Source organism: Furipterus horrens, unplaced genomic scaffold, assembly GCF_987537825.1.
Source record: "Furipterus horrens unplaced genomic scaffold, mFurHor1.1.pri manual_scaffold_2, whole genome shotgun sequence".
In the NCBI taxonomy this organism is placed as follows: Eukaryota; Metazoa; Chordata; class Mammalia; order Chiroptera; family Furipteridae; genus Furipterus; species Furipterus horrens.
The window spans coordinates 56,999,590-57,021,445 of record NW_028327172.1 but is presented as its reverse complement, the minus strand read 5'-3'; the positions used below and the strand labels follow the sequence as shown (position 1 = coordinate 57,021,445).

Below are 21,856 nucleotides of genomic sequence, written 5' to 3'. Positions count from 1 at the left end.
AAGCAAGGACTACATTAATTTAGCTTCCTTTAAAAAGTGCTTAGCAAGTGTATCAAACAAATGAGTACTTAAAAACGTTCCTCGTGATAACGATAAGAGCACAGAACCCCTGCCTTCCTGCCTCCTTTGAAATCATTCAGTCCATTACCACTAGAATGACTTGGCAAAATGATGTATACCATCTTATCCACATACTTTATTACTGTCATATTTACGACACTGCCTAAAAAATTATGTTACCAAGAATATTCCTCACTAGTCTTAGTTTTTTTCATATTATACAATAAAATAAAACAGAAAATAACAGATAACAGAATCCAAACTTCTCTTAGGAACAGAACAAATCTTAATAAAAACAATAATCCATGCAAACAAACCACTTTGCTATAATGACCCTACTTCCAGGTCCATAAATTATATAATCTGCTTATTTTCAAAAATAAAAAGTAACCATTTTTAATTGGCCAGAAAACAAAACTTTTGTATTTTTCCTTATTTTGGGATCTGTAAAATGATTGACCTAAAATAAAACTTTATGAATAGTTAATTCCAATAATCTACTTAGCAGTCTCTATATTTTCAGTGGCATTTTAAGTGAGCTGTCATTTACTAAAAAAATGATAGCATAGATTTCATGTTCATTAACTGAGAAAAGAAGGAGAAAACAATTTATTCTCTTTCCTGAGAACAGATGAGCATTTAAATTGTAAGATAAATTTCTAATTTCCCTAACAGAAAAATTTCCTTGATTTCTGAGGCTATAAAATATGGACTTTAATACCAGTGCATATTTATTGAATGATTTATTGATAATAAGTTATGTTAATTTCATCAAGTTAACTAATTAATTGTCGGTAATGAATTCCACATTCACAAAAGGCTAGAATTATATATAGTGTTTCATTATATAAATAATATATACTTGAAGACAATACGTTAATCCTCATTTTGACCCAGATCTACCTAGATGGATACACAAGTAATTGTCTATATATTTGTTAACTCATCTACCACTGCTAATTACAGGCCAGATCAGTATAAATTCAATCACTCTCAGAGTTCTGGGAGAATTTAGAAACAGGATGGCTTTAGAAATAGGCCTATTTGCCATGTGCTTCTTTTTATTATTAATTCTCTCTACTTACTGGTCTCCAATTTATTCAGTAATTCACAGCAGTCTATACTATCCCAAACTTCTCCCCTACATCTTCCCAATAAGAGGGTCTTTATAAGGTTAGCAGTAATCCCCCTCACAAAATTATTGTGTGGTCTTATTCCATCGGACACCATTCCCTTCATAGAACATTTTTCTTCTCAGCTTCCTTGACACTATGACAAATCTTTAATTTGGCATCTTAGCTTCTAACCTGGTCTTTTTCCTTTCCAATCTGCATAATACCATTGGGGGGCCTCAAATACAGGGTGGGCCAGAGTGGTTTATAGTTGTTCATATGAATGTCACAATGGCACAGTGAACTTAGGCACAATCTCGTAAGTGCATTGTGACAATCTTTGAGTTAATAAAGCTATTGTGATGACCTGCGTGTCTTTTTCCACAGGAACAACTATAAACCTACTTTGGCCCATTCCTGTAAAATACAAATTTGATTTCATTTTTGGTTTAAAACACTTCCATTTTTCACCAGTATCTTTAGGAGAAAAGACCAAGAATCTTAGCAATTCCTACAAGCTCCTCCATGACATGACCTCTGGATACCACCCCAGCCTGGCTTTCCAACACCATGACACTTTCCTGACATTTCATGACAGTTTACCCTCTGAGCCATTCTCCCTGGGATAACCTCCCACTATGAACAAGTCTTATTCATCACTAAAACATAGTTTGGCCTAGAAAGCCTCCCAAACCTCCCTCGCAGAAGCAACAGCATCCTCCACTTTGGTAGTCACAGTATTACATTTCTTTATGTGTCTGACCACTACCCTATTAGCTTGTGAGTTTTCATGAAGCAGAAGATATGCCTGCTTTCTCTTTCTCTCTCCCTTTTTCTCCCTCTCTCTCTCCACTCCTCATCCTGATTTCCTTCCTCCTTACTCCCTCTCTCCCCTGCTTTATTCCTTTCCTTAATAAATATTTACATTTACTATGAACAATCCTTCTAATAGGCTCTTGCGTACAATGGTAAGCAAAAAGAGATACAGGTCCCTACCATGATGATGTGTCTAGTCTATTGAGGAAATCTGTCACACAAATATTCACACTTTGAATTATAACTACCAATGGAGATAACTGCTCTGAAGGGAAGAAGTATAGTGATGGCAGGATATATAAGAAACACCACCAACAACAGATGTCTGACAGGTTCTCAGATGAAGCAACTGCTGAGCTGTCATTTAAAGATACTAGGTATTTATGTGGGTGGGGTGGACAGGGGTGATGGAGAGTAATATGAACACATGGATCAGGATATTTACAGGGTGGGAGGAAGCAAGCAAAACAAAAGGAATCAAAAGGCCAGCATTGCTGTTGTGCAGACAAGAAACAAACTGAATCAAGGTAAGAAGTTGGACAGAGCAAAAGCAGGGAGGCCCTCCCAGGCTATCATAAGGATTGTTTTTGTCTTTATTCTACAAGAAATGGGAAGCTATTAAAGTGTTAGAAGCAAAAAACAAAAGATTTCATTTGATTCATGCTTTGAAGTTTCTATGGCTACAGTGCAGAGAATGGATTGGAGATGACAACTATAGTGAATTTAATCAGCAGTAGACCAATACTGACTACATCCAACTCCCCACGTGCTTAATTGCTAATCTGAAGAAGTAGACCATGCCTGGGGGGAAAATAATCACAATTATTTTGGCTTGTCTCACTCTAAATGTTGAACCATATATCTTAGTAGACCTCTCAGCACAACTCAGAAGGGTCACCAAGCTTCACTCATCAATTTACTATTTCAAATCATATATTATACCTTCTTCTTTCTCCTCAAAATTCAACATACCTTCCCCCACCTTCAATCTCAGTGATAAAATTACTGTTTATATCACCCAGAAAACACAAGAGAGGAGAAGAGAAACCCCATTCCTCTTGCTCAAAGTTTGCCAACCAGTCTAGCCATGCTCTGTATGCACCTTCTCCGCCTTCCCTCCTCTTACACAGCATGGACTGCCCGGCTGCCTTATCTAAAGTCAAGCCTTCCAATTGTACATTGGAAGCCAGTCCTCATGGAACCTATTAGGAGGCACTGGTGGACTTTGCTCCTGTAATTATACCCTTTACCTCTTGAACAGTGTCAATGTTCCCCTTTCTACTTCATTCTAATATTCATTTTATTCCCAGAAGCATATAAACATATTATAATAGCTCACATTAAATATATATGTGGATATAATACATATAAAAATACCTATGCATACATATATGTTATATGTGGTCTTAGCTTGTACCTGGCTTATCCCTATATCCTCCTCCCTTCAGCAACTGCCCTATTTCTTTATGTAATTTTACACAGAAGCTCCTTAGAATCTGTCATTGGTTTTTTGGCAAATATTTAATAGGTCTTCAAAAAAAGTTAACCTCTATTTTATGGTGTTTATCAATTTCTGTGGGATAAATGCTCACATTAGGAATGATTTAAAGCTGTCAACTTGACTTCACTGGACATGGAGTTGGAAGAGAAGCCTGCAATGACCCAATAAGCTCATAGGAGCTGGATTTGTCTATACTTGCCACCTCCACTTCTCTTACTATTACTATTATCTCTCGAAGCTACTTCAGTCAAGCTTTGTTTTCATACTCCATTAAAAATACAACTCCTAAGGTCATTAATTCAGCCTTCATTTTACTCCACTTCTCAGTAGTCTTTGTTTCAACAGATCAATCCCCTTTTTTGAAACACAATCCTATGCTGTCCAGGACTCAGACTTTCCTGGTTCTCCTCTTACCTCAGTGACTACTCCTTGCAAGTCACCTTTGCTGAACTCTCCATGTCAAAATGTCTCAGGGCTCAGTCCTCTATTTTATTTCTTCTCTTTCTCTACACATTTCTTAAATTGGTTGCTCTTTGGGAGTCAGTCCCACTTCTTAGGGCCAGTTATGAGAACTTGTGGAGAAAATTTGGTTCTCGCAATGATAATCAGGAGTTACTAAAGTTTAGACAGTAGGAGTCAAAGACACTATATATCTTACAATGTTGTGGAGAATACTGGATGACAGGACTAGTCTCATTTCTTGCATTCTTTTCAAATGACTTGCTAGACATTAAATAAAAATAATTATAAAAATTGGAAGTTTGGGCATGCTTTAAACATGTACTGAAATTTCCAGGATTGCAACAACTCTGTAAACTGTAGTAATATTGTACCCTACTGTGTCTGGAACTTAACCAAAGGATGTTCACCATTTAGGAAAGTCACATCATAGAATACAGTGCTCATAGTGCTCATAGTGTTTCAATTATATTGGGAGCCTGTATTTAGAACTATATTATTCATGATCATTCTGTATGAGTACACGTCACATATTTCATTATGACTTCTAATGTAGTCATACATGAAAATTTAAATATTGAATGTAAATCATTTACTATAAATTATTTTAATAGCTCCTATATAATAAGGTTACCATAATATATTTATTTTTATAACATATTTGTGTATATAATATCTGTAAACTATATTTTAAGAATGTAAAGTAAACATATAAAATGTTATGAAGCAAGGTGTTGCATCTTCATGGTTGAGAATTACCGCCCTCAATGATCCTATCCAGCTTCAAGGCTTTAATTCCATGAATATACTAAAGATTCCAGGTTTAGATCTCTAATACAGACCTCTCCCTGACCTCCGGACTCACATATGCAAATACGCATTCAGCTCCACTTCTTGAGAGTCTAAGAAGCATCTCAAATTCAGTGGGTACAAGACTGAACTTTGAATGTCCATTCTTGCCCCCCCCCCACAATATGTCACACTGTTTCTTATCCCAATAAGCAGCAGAACTGTCCACTTACTTATCAAAGCTACAATTCTTTGAGTTATCTTTGATTTCTACATTTTCTTATTTCCAACTTCCAATGTGTCAAAAAAACCTGTAAGATATGCCTTTAAAATCTTTTCACTTCTCTTAACCCAATGATTATCATCCTTTGTATAACCAGAATTTTCTCTTGTCTAGACATCAGCAAGAGATTCTCTCTTAACTCATCTCTTAATTATTACTCTGGCCCACTCCCATCATATTCTCTACATAGTAGCCAGACCTAAATCAAATGTGATTAAGACCCTAATCAAAATCCTCCAATGGTTTTTAATAACGTTTATAACAAAATGGAAGTCTGCAAGTACCTACCATATCTGGTCCATGGAATTTCCCTACAACTTTTCCACTTACTCAGTTCTTATTGGTTTTACTATTAGTCCTTGACCACAAACATTTGGCTGCTTCTGGGTTTTTATACTTCCCTTTATTTTTCCCATTGGTTGCTCTGAATTCAGTGCTCAGTTCAGACAGGCGCTGCTGACCTCTTGTAATAGTCTGAATCCAGCCAAACCAGAAATGACTCTACACATTTTAAATGGAAGGAATTTAATACAGGAAACTATTGACTCAAGCGAGGGAAGAACTGAGAAGCCAACTGAAAAGATGGTGATAAAGAAATCCAGAGAATAGTAAGAAGCTACTGCCCTCCACAGGGATGGGTAGGACATAAGGTAGAGGTGAGGCTACCAGAACCCATTAACAGAACCACCACTGATGCATCTCCAAAATGATGGTACATCTCTCTCACCCACCTAACCAAAAAAGTTTGACCTATTTTCTACAATGTTCAGATTTCTCACCTTTTCCACCTTCTTCCTACACTCAGACTTAAAACAAAAACCAAAAAACAATAACAACAGCAAAAAAAACTCAACTGCCAGCCACCAGGTAGTACATATTAAAACAAAATGAGTAATCATTCAGATGTAGACTTCAATACCATGCCTTTTGCATTAATTAGATTAAAATCCAAGTCTTCTCTAGCATCTGATAACCTACTTGCCCCTCCAGTCTCATTTCCTACTACTCTCTTCCTCAATGTCTGTATTTCAGCCCAACTGGCCTCCTTGCTGTCCCTGGAATATCCAAAGTAATACTAAAAAGTAAAAAAGTGAAATTAAAACTAAAACATGTTATAACTAAAAATATTTTGATATTAAATAAAAGTTTTAAAAAAATGTTTGGAACTTTGCACTTACTATTTCCTTAGCCTGAACATCCTTCTTTCTGAAATCCACCTGATTTATCTCCTCACTTACATCTGCTCTAAAAAGTCTGTAACTAAACACCCCATCTAAAATAGCACTACCACCCTTCATCACTCTTACTCCCTTACTTTTCTTTATTGTTCTTTATAGTACTTATCGCTATCTAACATTCTATTTATTGATCTGTTCTTTTGTTTATTGGAGGTCTCTACTGACTAAAACACAGTCTCTTTGAGAGCAGAGATCTTTTTGGTTTTAGTCAATCTCCAGAACATAGTGCAGAATCTGGCACACAGTAGGTATATTAAATATTTGATTATTAGGCAAAATAAAAAATAGTTTAAATGTTACCTCCACAATTGTCTAACCATTATGCTTTGCTAATCATAGGTGGGGAAAAAAACAAGGAAAACAGTATTTCTAGTCACTTTCTGTAGATGTAGCAATTGATAATTAGTATTTATTATGGGTTTAAACTAAAGGTATACTGTGTGAACATGAATTATTTAAAACCCATGATGTTTCATATATCCAAACACAATTTGTGTTCTTCAGAGAAGTCAGTATGCTCAAACTTAGTCTGGATCTCCTCTTTTGGCATGTACTTGAAAAGAAAAAAGAGCTCAGTATTTAATAGGAGTACTTTTATTTTTTTTGCAGAAACGAAAATCCATTCAGTCATAGACATACACAGTGTAAAGTGAATGCCATAACTGCTCCAAAATATGTTGTTGTTATAAAATAATGACATTATTATTATATAGTGTGGTCACCATCTGACTTACAAGGAGTTCCCAAAAATAGGGAAAGCCCCACTTTAAATACAGCACATATTGTTTTAATCTTTCCATGAACAATTAGCTAGAAAAAATAATGAGACATGACTGGCTCATAGACTGAAACTGAATGAAATAGAGATATAAAAAGTTATCACCTCTTCTTTTGCCTAATTTTTAATTAATGTTGTATCTAAAATTCCTTTTTCTGTAAATATCAATGTATTATGTGATCAGGGCAAATCCATGATATTATATGGCCCTGTTTTCCCACTTTGAATTCTCAAAGTTAACCATATCTTCTGATTGTAGCAAGATTTTCCAAGAGACATTATGGAAATTGATACCCAAGATTCAAGATAAAGCTGTCATAAGCCCTTTGTTGCATGTTTATCCATTTATTGACAATATACTAACTATTGAATGAATAAATGACAAAAACTTTCAATTAATTACAAGTGGCTATTAGGTATATAATGCTTTTATATTATAACTCCAACCTCTCCAGAGGAAGCTGATATTTAGACCACTAAAATAATCAATGGTACAACATTATTTCAGACATTATTCAAAAATGATATCTAATAAAGAAAATAACAAGATATTATGAACAGTTAGATCAAGCCAACAGGCAATCTGTGAACATATATTGAAAATTGGAAAGTGTGACTGATTATAGAAGAACAATAAAATATTAATTCGATTCAAAGAGAAATCTACTTGAGTAATTCACTCCACACCCTCTATGGTCATTATTTCAATGAAAAACCTGAATTATTTAAAACATCGGTCCCCAACCTTTATGGCACCAGGGACTGGTTTCGTGAAAGACAATTTTCCCATGGACCAGGGTGGGGGTGGGGGTGAGGATGGAGGATGGTTCCAGGATGTACATTATATTTATTGTGCACTTTATTTCTATTATTATTACATTGTAATATGTAATGAAGTAATTATACAACTCACCATAATGCAGAATCAGTGGAAGTCCTGAGCTTGTTTTCCTGCAACTAGACAGTCCAATCTGGGGTGATGGGGGACAGTGGCACCCAAAGAATGTTGCTTATGTCCAGCCTACTCTGTAATTTCATTTTGGTTGTTGTCATTGCAGAAAACCCTGCTTCACAAAGATGGGGTGTGGGAAATGGAAGCAGGCTCCCCTGTGCTTGTGGTAATCTCAGGTATTCCGCCTTGACTTTAATCCAGATTTGAAGTTGTCTCAAACATACTTTCAAGGCCACTGTCATCTGCAGTCTCAAGCAGTTGATCCTTTTCTAGCATGGACAAAGTCAATTCACCTGGCTCACAAAGGGGTCGCAGATCCATTTCTTCCTGTTTGGGGGGGTGGGGTCGGTGGTGGTGGTTGGGAAGTAATGCTGAAACTCTTTTGAAATCTGAGTTTAGGTGATCATGCACCAGCTGGGAGAAAGAAGGCCCTGGCTCAGTCTCTTTCAAAATCTCTGCTAATGTCTGAAACATATCAAAAATCCCATTGTTTACTCGTCACCCCCATAATTCCAGTTTGGCTTTGAATGCAGCCACTTTATCTGCTGATTTTAACACAGTTGTCATTCTCCCCAGAAGTGGCAAACTGAGTTCGTTGAGCAGGCTGAATATGCACACAAGTAAGCAAGTTTTGTGACCCATTCTGTGTCACTGAAATGTGCTGCCAGTGCTGACTGTTTTTCTAAAAGAAATCTCTGGAGTGGCTCTCATAACTCAAAAACTCTGGCCAGTGATCTACCTTTATAAAGCCATCTTTCTTCTGTGCTTAAAATAAGCTCCTCACAGAGCTGTGTGAACAGATGTAAGTTAAGGGCATGTACTTTAATGTGATTGATAATTTTAATCACGTCCTGCAAAACGTTGTTAAGTTTTGGTGATATTTTTCAGCTAGCCAGCATTTCTCTAGGGATGACACAGTGTGTAGACTCACATTCAGAAGTGACCTCTTTGACCCGAGTGGTGAAACCAGAAAGCTGCCCAGTCATAGCAGCTGCTCTGTTCGTGCAAATAGTGACACAGAATGACCAATTCAGTTTTCCTTATATGCAATCATTCAAAGACTTGAATAGTTCTTCAGCTGCAGTATTGGTTGGTAACAAAAGGGCACATAGCATATTCTCATGCACATCCTCCTGAAAAATATATCACACAAAAACAAGTATTTTTGCCTTGTCGACATGGTAAACTCATCAACCTGGATTGTGATGATTCATTAATCCTAATAATTGTGCCTCAATATCCTCTGCTATTTCATCAATTCTTCTAGTTATGGTGCTAGCCAAAAGAAGAACACGTGCCACATTTTGAACTGCAGCCTCTCCTAAAAGTTCACCACAAACGTCCTTAGCAGCAGGCAAGACCAATTCTTCACCAATAGTAAAGGGCTTCTTAGCTTTAGCACTGCTGTTAGCCACTAAGAGTGATGCTCTTGGTGCAGACACATCTGACGGAGTGGTGGCCTGCAGTAATTGCTTCTGTTCTTCATGTTCACATTTTTTTCTTTTGAAAAACTCCAAAGGCTTGTCTTTTAATGCAGGGTGCTTGGTCTCCATGTGGCAAAGCAGTTCTGAAGTTTTCATGGCTTCATTGGATAGCCGGTTTCCACTTACCACACAAAGCAGGCTTGGAGAGTGTGAATCACCTGCTGCAATGAACCCATAATTTAAGCAGGTCTCTTGGTACTTTCTTTTAAATGAAGCTTTCTTTTTGTTGGCAGCCTTAGAGTCTCCTGCTGTCTCATCACTGGGTCTTCCCCCTTTCAAAGGTCTCCAGCACTGTTAGTGTTTTACGCATCGTGGCTGGGGCTAGCACACAGGCTTACCAAAACCGTGACCGAGGCAAGTGCCCAGTGTGCGAGAGGGCCGCAGACAGAGTGGCAAATAAATAATGGGAGGGCCACACGCAGGCTAAAATAAGTCAGTTCTGACTTAACGCCTGCCACCAGGTGCAGCTATGCAACTGAAGTACATCAACTCATATGCCACTATATTGCCTGCCATGTGCCACTCACTGGTAAGGGTTTTGATATGAGTCTGCAAGCAAGTGATTTATTATGGTCTCTGTCTGGGCAGTCAAACCTCTCTTCTAATGATAATCTGCATTTGAAGCCACTTCCCTGGGTCGATGGGCCAGGGGTTTTGGACTCCACATTTAAGAGGTTTGAAGAGTCTTCTAATCTTAATAAATCTTTCACATACTTAAGAGATGCCATTAGAGGCCTGGGTGAAATAAAAACTAGACAACAGGGGAAAAAATTGGGACTGTTGTAACAATATAATCAATAAAACATACTTAAAAAAAAGAAAAGAAAAGCTAGACAAATAAGAAACTTTGATGCTGTGATATATAGCTGCTTCATGTGCTTCATGAACACTCTACAGCTGGATGCAGTTGATTATAGTCTAAGAAAAATCATGCACATGCTGGCCTTAAACTTATTCATTAAACCTGCCCAGGCAGAACATATTTCAGGGAAGAAAAAGTCACTGTTAAATATCTTAAAGACAGTTTTAAAAGGTAAAACTCTGATAGTCATATTCTTAAGTACCTCTTAGTTATTTGCTATAACTACTGCTCTTGATACTGAGTTTTAATCAATTCTTTCAGAATAAAAACCAGTCATCCTCGACCTCAGGGGTAATGTTCCCATTTTTTCCCTCCACACTGGTAATTCCATTGTTTTAAGACAGCTAAACAATTTTTTTGTACCTTCCTCAATTTCTTTCTTCATTTTTCTATAATTTTCTGCGTACAGGTCTTTACGTCCTTGGTTAAATTTATTCCTAGATATGTTCTTTTGTTAAATTTATTCCTAGATACTTTCTTTTGTTGTTATTGCAATATAAATGGGATTGTTTTCTTATCGTTACTCTGATAGTTCATTATTGGTGTAGAAAAATGCCATTGATTTCTGAGCATTGACTTTGTATCCTGCTACTTTGCTGAATTCATTTATTAGGCTGAGTACTTTTTTGGTGGAATCTATAGGGTTTTCTATGTACAATATCATGTCATCTGCAAATGACAGTTTTACTCCCTCTTCTCCAATTTAGATGTCTTCTAGTTCTTCTTCTTATCTGATTGCTGTGGCTAGGACTTCCACTACTATGCTGAGTAAGAGTGGTGAAAGCAAACACCCATATTGTCCTGATGTTAAGAGAAACATTCTTAGTTTTTGCACATTGAGAATGAGGCTGGCAGTAGGTTTTTCATATATGGCCTTTACTATGTTGAGGTATGCTCCCTCTATTCCCACTTTGCTGAATGTTTTTACCATAAATGGGTGCTGAATTTTATCAAATGCTTTTTTCTGCATATATTGATATGATAATATGATTTTTATCCTTCATTTTGTTTATGAGATGTGTCATGTTTATTTATTTGCATTTATTGTTCCATCCTTGCATCCTTTGAACAAATCCCACTTGACCTATGATCTTTTTAATGTGTTGCTGGATCTAGATTGCTAACATTTTGTTGAAGATTTTAGTATCTATGTTCATCAGAGATATTGGCCTGTAATTTTCTTTCTTTGTCATGTCTTCACCTTGTTTCAGAATTAGGATAATATTGATCTCATGAAGAGAGTCTGGAAGTCTTCACTCTGCTTGAACTTTTGGGAATATTTTGAGTAGGATGGGTGTGAGTTCTTCTTTTAATGATTGGTAAAATTCTGTTATGAAGCCATCTGGCCCAAGGCTTTTGTGTGCCAGGAGTTTTTTATTACTGTTTCAATTTCATTAGTTGTTATTGGTCTACTCAGGTTTTCTGCTTCTTCCTGACTCAGTTTTGGAAAATTGTATGTTAATAGAAATTCATCCATTTCGTCCAGGTTGTCCAATTTCTTAGCATATAGTGGTTCAGTAATTTCTTACAATCCTTTGTATTTCTGTGGTATCTATTGTTACTTCTCCTCTTTTATTTCTGATTGTATTTATTTGGGTCCTCTTTCTTTTTTTTCTGAACTAAACTACAAGAAAGTGTCACAATTATTTAGGAGTTCTTTGCATGACTGCTTGATATTTTTTCCAAATCAACAAATATTTAAAGTTAACAACCAAGAAGTTCTCTGTTAACTGAAAAGCATCTGACTGAAACTGAACTCTGAATAGAATGATCTTGTTTCTCCCTTGGTGGCACAGTACATAAAATTTAAATTATTAAGTAATCCTAATAGAGATTAAAATAAAATAAATGATGAGAATTTATTTTAAGGAGCTACTGAAAACAGAAAATAAATATGAAGAAACTAACAATAGTAATAAACCATCATGAAGTTTCTGCTCACACTGATGATTTAAATTGTATCTTAATTGTGCTTGTTTCCCTTCAGATGTAGAAGTTGACCAATGATCATTTATTACTAAAGTTAATCCTTACTATATTGAAACATGAACCAGAGAAGAACTTCACTCACTCTTTACATGTCAAAGGGTACAAAACAATTGTGATTAAATCAAGTAGTTGTCATGAGAATTACTGTTTCCATATTTCACCAGTGTTTTTCTAACAGCGGACTACCATGAGCTCTTTTGAATGCTATTACATGAACAATATCCATTTAAGCCTGGTTTTTCATGAGTCCAAATAGGTCATTACTGTTCAAAGATCTTCTGATTAATTTCATTGTTTGCCCATATAATCCTATGTTGCCTATTTTCTCCATTTTCTTCAATTTCCAATTTCCAATTCCAAGCCAGCTGCCCTTTCTATAAACAAAGAATTTTATACTATTATTTAATTGTATAAGTTTTCAACTGTTCTTCCTAAAATATTTTTTCTTATTATACAATATCTTGCCTTTTCCTATTTTTACAAAAAAAATTCCTCCTTTTCAATGCTAACTTTACAACCTGTGCTTACAAATCCATTCCTCCTACTCCCCAGTTTCCATCCCATCTCCTCCAATGACTCTCCTCTGTCTTCCAGAACCAGGTCTTCCCTTCTTTCTAATTTATCCAGTTGGCAAGTTATCAATGCTATTTTCATTATGACGCTCCAAATTCTTAGCATTTCTAAGTTATTCTAATATCTTGTCTAGGCATTGAAGATTTTCATCAAGCTGACTCTAATGGTTTCTTTGCTTCTGCAAGGCTGGTTGACTTACCCTTTTTAAGTACGGTTTAATCATTACCTCCCCTGATTTTTAACAATGCTGTGGATTTCACTTAAATGACCTACTTCTTCCCTCATTTCTCTGATTTTCAAGGTTCAGCTCAACTCCTATCTTCCCCGTGAAGCTTCTCTCATAGCTCCAGACTAGATTTTCTTATTCCCTGTAGCTTTAACAAACCAACTCCTAGTTTAGCACTCAATTACAAAGTATCTTTATTTACATCTGCATTCATGCTTATGCCTGCATCCTTTGAGTGATCAACCTAAACTGCCAAGGGAATAGAAAAATGAATAATGTTTCTTTTATTTACTCCAGAACTCTTAATATAACCTCTCAGAAAATAAAAAATATTTATTGAATAATTGAGTAAAACATCATCACCAAAAACCAGCTATTAAAAATGACCTCTATTCTAGAGATGTAGTGGAGTGGGTAAATATCAAAGGAAAGGTCATGCAAGAACTGGAAGATTTGCTTGGTATCAATCCCAAGTGTCAATTATTTGAGAGTAAAACCAACCATTAATTTTCAAATCATGTAGTCTAAAACAAAATAGTTCAGTGTTCCCACTATTGCCAATATATCTGACAAGAAGGTGGAAATCTATGATTTGCAAACACAGTGAATAATACATGGTTAAAAATTACTAGACTTTTTAGAATTTTATGTAATATACTTTCTGGAGAGTGGGACTCTGGCTTTTTTCATTTACCATGCCTATTTTGAGATTAATTCTTTTGTTACATATATCAATAGTTGGTTTGTATTATTGGGCATTATTTCATTGTATGAGTATACCACAATTGTTTTTTATCCACTCAGTTGTTAGTGGATATTTGGAATGTATCCAGTTTTTGGCTATTACAAATAAAGGTGCTGTAAATATTTGAAAAAAAAATTACTAATGTACAAGATATTCCAATTCTAAAATGCATCTTATAAGAAGAAAACATTAATGTCAAAACTGTACAAGTAAAGAAAGGAAATAAACAACCATTTGAGAACATATATACACATTTCTCTACATGCTGGAAATTCCACTACTTAAACACATTATTGTATGATCCATTATTTTCAAAGCATGAATCTTTAAGTTCTATGTTCTACATACCTGTCCAGTCTCCTACAATTTTAAGGTGGATCCCAAATGTTGCTTTGGTTTCAGTAGGACACTAAAAAATAAATACTAGAATCAATTCTGAATAATAACTATGTATAACCAAGTATTAATGAATTACAATTTTTATTCTCATGGTAAATCCCTCAAATATAAAATAGAAAGCATGGGACTAAAACTTTATATAGATTCTCATGAGTAGGAGAAAAAAAGCAATGTCAACTAGTCGATATGACAATACACATTTCTCTAAAAACTCCTAGGTATTTATATAAAACAATATGATTCAGTCTAAAACTTCTGGTATGTTATATCTAACTACAAATTTTGCTTAAATATCTTTTGAGTTCAAATATTTAAGAAGCCAAAGATTTTAACTAAAAAACAGACATGTAGGCTAATAATTTCAGTGTCTGTTTTTCTCCATATACTATTGCATACTTCATATTCTAACAAATTCCAGGAAAAAGAAAAACAAAGACAGAAAGTGAAAGATCATTTTATACATATCTATTTTTTAATATTATTAGCTTTTGTAATGCTTATCTTTTAAATATTTTAAATGTTAAATTTAAAAGCAAACATTAAAACACTGCTGAGTCTTTCTCTAGTTCACATAAGTTTCCTACATGAAGAGAATGGAGTTTGGCCCATGCTGACCTTAATATAAGTACCAGAATACACAACACCTTGTTTAAGGATAAAAAATAAAGTGACAGAATTTGTAGAAACAAAGCTGAGGGAATCTGTACTTTGCCATCCTGGGGAAAATATAACTTTTCCTTCAAATTATTTGTTCAGTATGGTGTTGAGATCTAAAAGGACTCAAAATACTAATGATTTTGTAACAGTCCCATAAAAATACAAACAGATATTATGTAATTATCTTACATTTGGGAACTAAATGTGAAAATGATGTCAGTGCACAAGGATTTACTCAACATGGAAAAGAAATTTAAAAGCCACAATGTGTTTGTTTTTAAATTTCTTGAACTAGAGAAAATGATCAAAGAACATAATGTTCTTTAATCATTATTGTAAGGACTTTATTTTTAGCTTTTTCTTCCAAAGATCTAGTTTCACTTTTTCTATTCCAGCTAGACATTTCCACCAGAAATTCACTCTAAATATAGCATACCTAAAATTGCCATTGTCTTACTTCCCAAGTTATGTTCTCCTCCTTCTCCTGTGTCTGGACATGGAAACTGTATATCCTTATCAGAACAGAGGTTCAAATCTCAGAGTAATATCAGTATTTCTCTTTCTGCCAGGATTCAATCAATTTTCAAGTCCTTTCAAATAATCTTATCAAAAAGTATCTGATCACAGTAATCTCCTATTAATCAACCTTTTGTGTTCCCCTGCAGAAAAACACCCACATACTTTCTTTCCTATAGTCTATGGCCAACCCAACTGTTCCAAATTCTTTCCAACTTTATATTCCATGTTTCTCCTTGACTCACTCTAATAATCCACCTACACCAACACGGATCAGCTATAAATCATTCTGGTCCTTCACTTCCCTACTTACTAGTCTACCTTTAAAAGAGGATCACCTTGAGAAGCAAGCCCATCCTTCCCTCACAACAATGAGAAATGTTAGGTCTAGGAGATAAAAGAAAGAAGCTGGGTTTGGGTTTGTGATTTAAAAAGAAGCAATGCTTGTGTCTGTATATGGAATAATTTGACCCCCACATTAACCTCACTCTGAGCACAAGCCTGGCAATTACTCCTCCACAAATCCAAAGATAAGCAGAGGTGAGACAAAAAGGCCTCTAGATGCAGAGAATAACCAACACAGTGGAACAAAGAGCCCAGATGCCATTAGTTAGCTCAGCAAATATATTTAAAATGAACTAAGTGCCATCTCAAATTTACCTACCAAAAAATGAGCTCTAAATACTCTCATCAGAACCTGCTCTCCTTACTTAAGTTTATTACTAGGTACTTTATTTTGCTTGTTGCTATAGTAAATAGGATTTTTTTTCCTATTTTCGGTTTCTGATATTTTATTGTTGGTGTACAATAATGCCTTTGATTTCTGAATATTGACTTTGTATCCCCCTATTTTGCCAAATTCACCTTTTAGGTTGAGTAGTTTTTTGGGGGAGACTATAGGGTTTTCTATGCACACTATCATGTCATTTGCAAACAAGTACAGCTTTATTCCTTTCCAATTTGGATGCCTTTTATTTCTTTTTCTTGTCTGATTGTTGTGGCTAGAACTTCCAATACTATGTTGAATAAAAGTGGTGAAAGTGGACATCCTTGTCTTGTTCCTGATCTTAAGGGGAAAGCTTTTACTTTATGCCTGTTGAGTATGATGTTGGCTGTAAGTTTCTTATACATGGCCTTTATGATGTTGAGGTATGCTCCCTCTACTACCAGTTTACTGAATGTTTTTTATCATAAATGGGTGCTGTACTTTATCAAATGCTGGAGAGGATAGGGAGAAAAGGGAACTCTAGTGCACTGTTGGTGGGAATGCAGACTGGTGCACAGCCACTGTGGAAAACAGTATGGAATTTCCTCAAAAACTAAAAATGGACCTGCCTTTTGATCCAGCTATTCCACTGCTGGGATTATACCCTAAGAATCCTGAAACACCAATTCAAAAGAACCTATGCATTCCTATGTTCAAAGCAGTGCTATTTACAATAGCCAAGTACTGGAAACAGCCTAAATGCTCATCAGTAAATGAGTGGATCAAAAAACTATGGTCCACATCCGGCCAAGATGGAGGCTTAGACGGACACGCTAGGTCTCCCTCTACAACTAGAGAGGAATACAACTACTTCAAAACAAAGGATAACTAGAAATTCCAGAAAATAAAACTACACGGAAGTCCAACATATGAAGTTATAAACCAGCGGTGCCATTTGGGCAGGTAAGAGTTAAAGAGGGCAGTGCTGTTTGCGGTCGCACCTGGACAGCGGCGGGCAGCGAGGAATCCGGGCTGCGGTCAAGCCCCTGGCGGTGCGTGACCCCGCCGAGGAATCCCGGCGGCCAAGCCCCTGGCAGTGCGCGACTCCGGCGCTGGGGAGAGCGGCCGCCGCATCGCCTTGAACAGTGAGGCCCAGGGGGGCGGGAGGACGGATCCCGGTCTCCTAGCTGAATAACTGTGTGAATCCATCTTGGACCCCCGCCCCCAAAGAAAGCACCACAGGGCTGCGAAATAGGTCGCGGACAGGCAGGCGCCGGTCGCTGATTTGTGACGCGTACGCAGGCACTGCCCCCGACAGCCGGCCCAAGAAAACAAAACGCATCTGTCAAAATGAGGCAGACAACTATAGAAATCCCGGTGGCACAGCTCACCAGGCAGCAGATGGAGAACCTGACAGATGAACAGATAAGAAACCTGTCAGAGGCTCAGTTCTGGGCCATTGTTATCAGGTGGCTTACAGAATTCACAAAAGAGCAGGAAAAAGATAAGAAAGAAGCGAAAAAATTTCATAACGAAAGGAACAAAACTGCATACGAGATAGAAGGTGAGAAAAAATCCAGAGTTCATTTCAACAAACTGGAATATGGAGAAGGAACAAGCAATCAACCAATGCAGCGAGAGGAAATGGCAAGCAACAATGAGAGGATCAGAAACCTCTGGGACAGCTATAAAAGGCCCAACATAAGAATCATTGGTTTGCCAGAGAATGAGGAAGATGAACTAGAACTTGAAAAATTGAGTGAAAATATAATAAAGGAGAACTTCCCAGACTTGGGGAAGGGAATAGACTTGCAGGTCCAGGAAGCAAGGAGAGTTCCCAAGAGACTGGACCCAGGGAGAACCACTCCAAGACACATTATAATCAAAATGTCAAAAATTAAAGATAAAGAGAGAATCTTAAAAGCAGCAAGAGAGAAGAAAAGAATTATGTACAAAGGGGTCCCAATTAGACTATCAGCTGGCTTCTCAAGGGAGACCCTACAGGCAAGAAGGGACTGGCAAGAAATATTCAAAGTAATGAAAATCCAAAACCTACAACCACGAATACTCTATCCAGCGAAATTGTCATTCAGAATAGAAGGACAGAGAAAGTGTTTCCAGGACAAAATAAAACTGAAAGAGTTCATTAGATCCAAACCACTGTTATATGAGATGTTAAAGGGACTGGTTTAAAAAAACAGAAGCTAGGGAGATGAAACAAAGACAAACTAAATAGGCAACGAGAGTGGAAAAGGAACTGTGGGTACGGGAAGCATATTGGGGGGAGGTCAACAGGGACGGGGAATGGGGAAAGGGAGGGAGATGATATAGGAATTGGGGATCAAGGTAGGAGGGAATGGAATAGACGGAGAGAGGTTGGGAGGAACTGTATGCACAACTAATGGACATAATCTAAAAGGGGGGGGACAACTGGAGGGAGGGGGGCCACCGGGTGGAGGGGAGCAGAGGGAAGGGAAATTGGCACAAATGTAATATTTTAATCAATAAAACACATTAAATCTGAAAAAAAAAAAAAAAAAAAAAAAACTATGGTCCAATTACACAATGGAATGCTATGCAGCAGAAAGAAAGAAGGAACTCCTATCACTTGCAACAACATGGATGGAATTGGAGAATATTATACTTAGTGAAATAAGCAAGGCACCGAGAGACAAATACCATATGATCTCACCTATGATAGGAACCTAATGAACAAAACAAACAAATGAGCAAAATAGAACCAGAGGCATGTAAACAGGGAACAGACTGGCAATGACCAAAGGGGAGGAGGGAGGGAGGTAAGGGTGGAAAGAAAGAGAATGGACTTATCAAGGAACATGTATGAATGACCTGTGGGAGCCAGGGGTGGGATGGGTGGAGAAGAGCAAAGGGGGAAAAATTGGGACAAATATAATAGAACAATAAAACAGTTTTTTAAAAAAAGAGAGAACCTGCTCTCCCCTCAGCCTTCTCAATCTTGCTTAATGTGGCTCCAGTTGCTTAGACCAAAAACTTTGATGATAAGCTTGACCCTTTCATTTCTTTCACATTCCATACCTAGTCTATCAAGAAATCTTGTTAACTCTAACTTTAAAATATGTTAAGAATCTGACACTTCTCACCAGCTGCACTCTGGGCTAAGCCATTATCATACCTCAACTGGATGAGCCTTCTAACTGGTCTCTCTACTTTCCTTCCTCTAATATTAACATAGCAGCTAGAGCAATCCTGTTAAAAAGCAAGCCAGACATGTCATTCCTCTACCCAGGAGCCTCGAACGGCTCCCTCCTCACTCAAAGTAAAAGCCAAAGCCTTGTCAATATCCTGTAAATGCCCCATAATCTGACTCCTCAGAACTTCTCTGATATTACCTCCTATCATCCCTTGTTTTTTAGTGTATTCCAATTACACTGACCTCTGACATCCCCTCTTCCTTACACACATATGCTCACACAGATACAAATCAAGGTATATCAAGTATCAGTAAGGGTGGAAAGTGCCAGGTTTTTAAACAGAGAAATGATGTGATCTGATTCGCATCTTAAAATAATCATTCTGCTGACTTCTTGAGATAAACTGATAGGTGAGTAAAGGCAGACAGAGGCAGACCAATTAAGGGGCTATCTACATGGTATTGCACTGTACTAGGGTGGGTGCTGTGAAAATTTTGGACATATTTTGAATGGAAGGCCAAGATAATTTGTGGACAGATTCTTGACTGAATTTTTTTAAGGATAAAAATCAAGTTTGATGTCCAGGTTTTTCAACCTGAGCAACTTGGACAATGGAGTTGGCACTACCTTGAGAGGGGGAAGACTCTGGGTGGAATAGGTTTGGAAGGCTGAAGATTAAGAGCTCAATTTTAGTCATATTAACTTACAATTTGTTTTAGACATCCAAGTGGAAGTTTCTGACAGATAATAGTCTATACGACCTTGAATTTTAGAGTTGGGGCCTGAGCTGGAAATATAAATTTGGGAGATGATAGCACACAGATGCATCAATAAGACTGAATAGGCTCACCAGAGAAATGAGGTTAGCCAGAGAAAAAAGGGGTTTCAAGAGACAGACACTGGGGTGTTCTGGTACTTAGAGGTTATGGGGATGACAAGGAACAGCAAAACAATTTTTAAAAGAGCCAGAAAATCAGGAGAAAAACGAGGTGAGTGGAAGACCTGGAAGCAAAATGAACAACACATGTTAATAAAGCAAGTGATCAGCTGTACCAAATGCTGCTGAGATATCAAACCCATTGGGGACTGAGAAATGACCATCGGACTTAGCAATAACACGGTCATGTTGACCTTGGGAATGCTTTAGTAGAGTGCAGTGGACAAAAGGTAGTGGATTTAAGAAAGAATGAAAGAAAACAAACTAAAGAACTAAAAAATGAGGGAGAGGCTGGAAGGAGATGTGAGTCAAGAAAGGGCTTCCATCTATCATTTTCTCTTTGATATCCCAGTGAAAAGGAAACATCCAAAAATACCAATTGAATAAATCAAGTTTAATAGTAAACAGCAGGTTCACTCTGAAAACACTGACTAATCAGTGTTTCATATTTATCATGCAGGTTCTCATAATGCACTGATGAAATATTTTATTTTTTTCCTGAAAAAAAAGCCAAACTAGAGCAATTAGATGATGTTTAACTTTCACAGAATTCAGATGTCCCGTTATATTTCATGAACATTAGTGACCTTCTGTGTCAATTTCCAGCACTGTGCCTGGTCTATAGTTAAGACATTTATTGCCGTACTAATCTGTCATCTCTCCCAGCTGAGTTTCTAAGCTGTCTAAGCAAAAGATTTGTGAAACCCTAGAGAAAAGCAATTTTCAAGAATTAGATAGATTAGGGTAAGACCCAAGATCCAAACCACTGATGCATATTTCCTGCTTATATTTAAACCCATGAAGTTAAATAAATAACAACAAAAATGTTTCTAATCTTTAAGAGATTCATGGCCATACTTGTCTGGTTTTCATTGAAAACTGGAAAGACTATTCCCAAAGTGACTGGTTGAGAGATTAAAAACACAAAGCAGAAAAATGATGGGAAATGAAGGCATGCTATGTAAAAGTACAGACAATAACAAACTAACAGCTAGATTTGCCTCTGACTCATGGAAAAATATGTGAAATTAGGTTATCCGAGCTTAAAAATAATGAATCACTCAACTCAGAACACAGATGTAAAGGAAAGCACATGTGTGTGCTTCTGAATTAAAATAATAAGGGAAGGATATACAGATGTTTGTGTAAATTTCAGTCAATTACAACCATTTAAAAAGTAGATTCTACATTATTTCCTTAAGTGAGAACCCATGAAAAATATTAATGAGCATAATTAATGTCTACCTCAGTTAAATACTAAGTAAAGCTATAGTTTGTAATAAGAAGTAGGTTTCATGCTTTCATAAGTCTGGCTTTTTAAAGTCATATCTGATTTATACATCTAAATTAGATGAGGGCATACTTTAATGGAAGACTTATTTTGGTAGAAAAATCCAAACTTTGGTAATTACAGAGCATAGCTGGAAAACACTTTTAAATATCCACTACATAGCTGAAGAACAGCATGTAAAATTCTATCCAGGTTTTCAGCCAATAAAGGTCCATCATTCATTCTAATAGCTAGTAAACCACAAAAGGCAAATAAATCATCTGTCCCCCAAATGACTGTTCTAAACAAGTCTATGGCCAGAGCATAGGCA

General features: G+C 36.7%; 1 protein-coding gene across 1 annotated transcript in view; it reads right to left on the bottom strand.

Moving 5' to 3' along the window:
• The window catches only part of NOX4 (NADPH oxidase 4), a 166,667-nt gene that overhangs the window by 59,886 nt on the left and 84,925 nt on the right, over positions 1 to 21,856 (bottom strand). Inside the window, exon 12 of the mRNA XM_090267800.1 lies at positions 14,216 to 14,276. Within this exon, the coding sequence (XP_090123926.1) occupies positions 14,216 to 14,276 (61 nt within the window). The remainder of the gene's footprint in view (positions 1 to 14,215; positions 14,277 to 21,856) is intronic.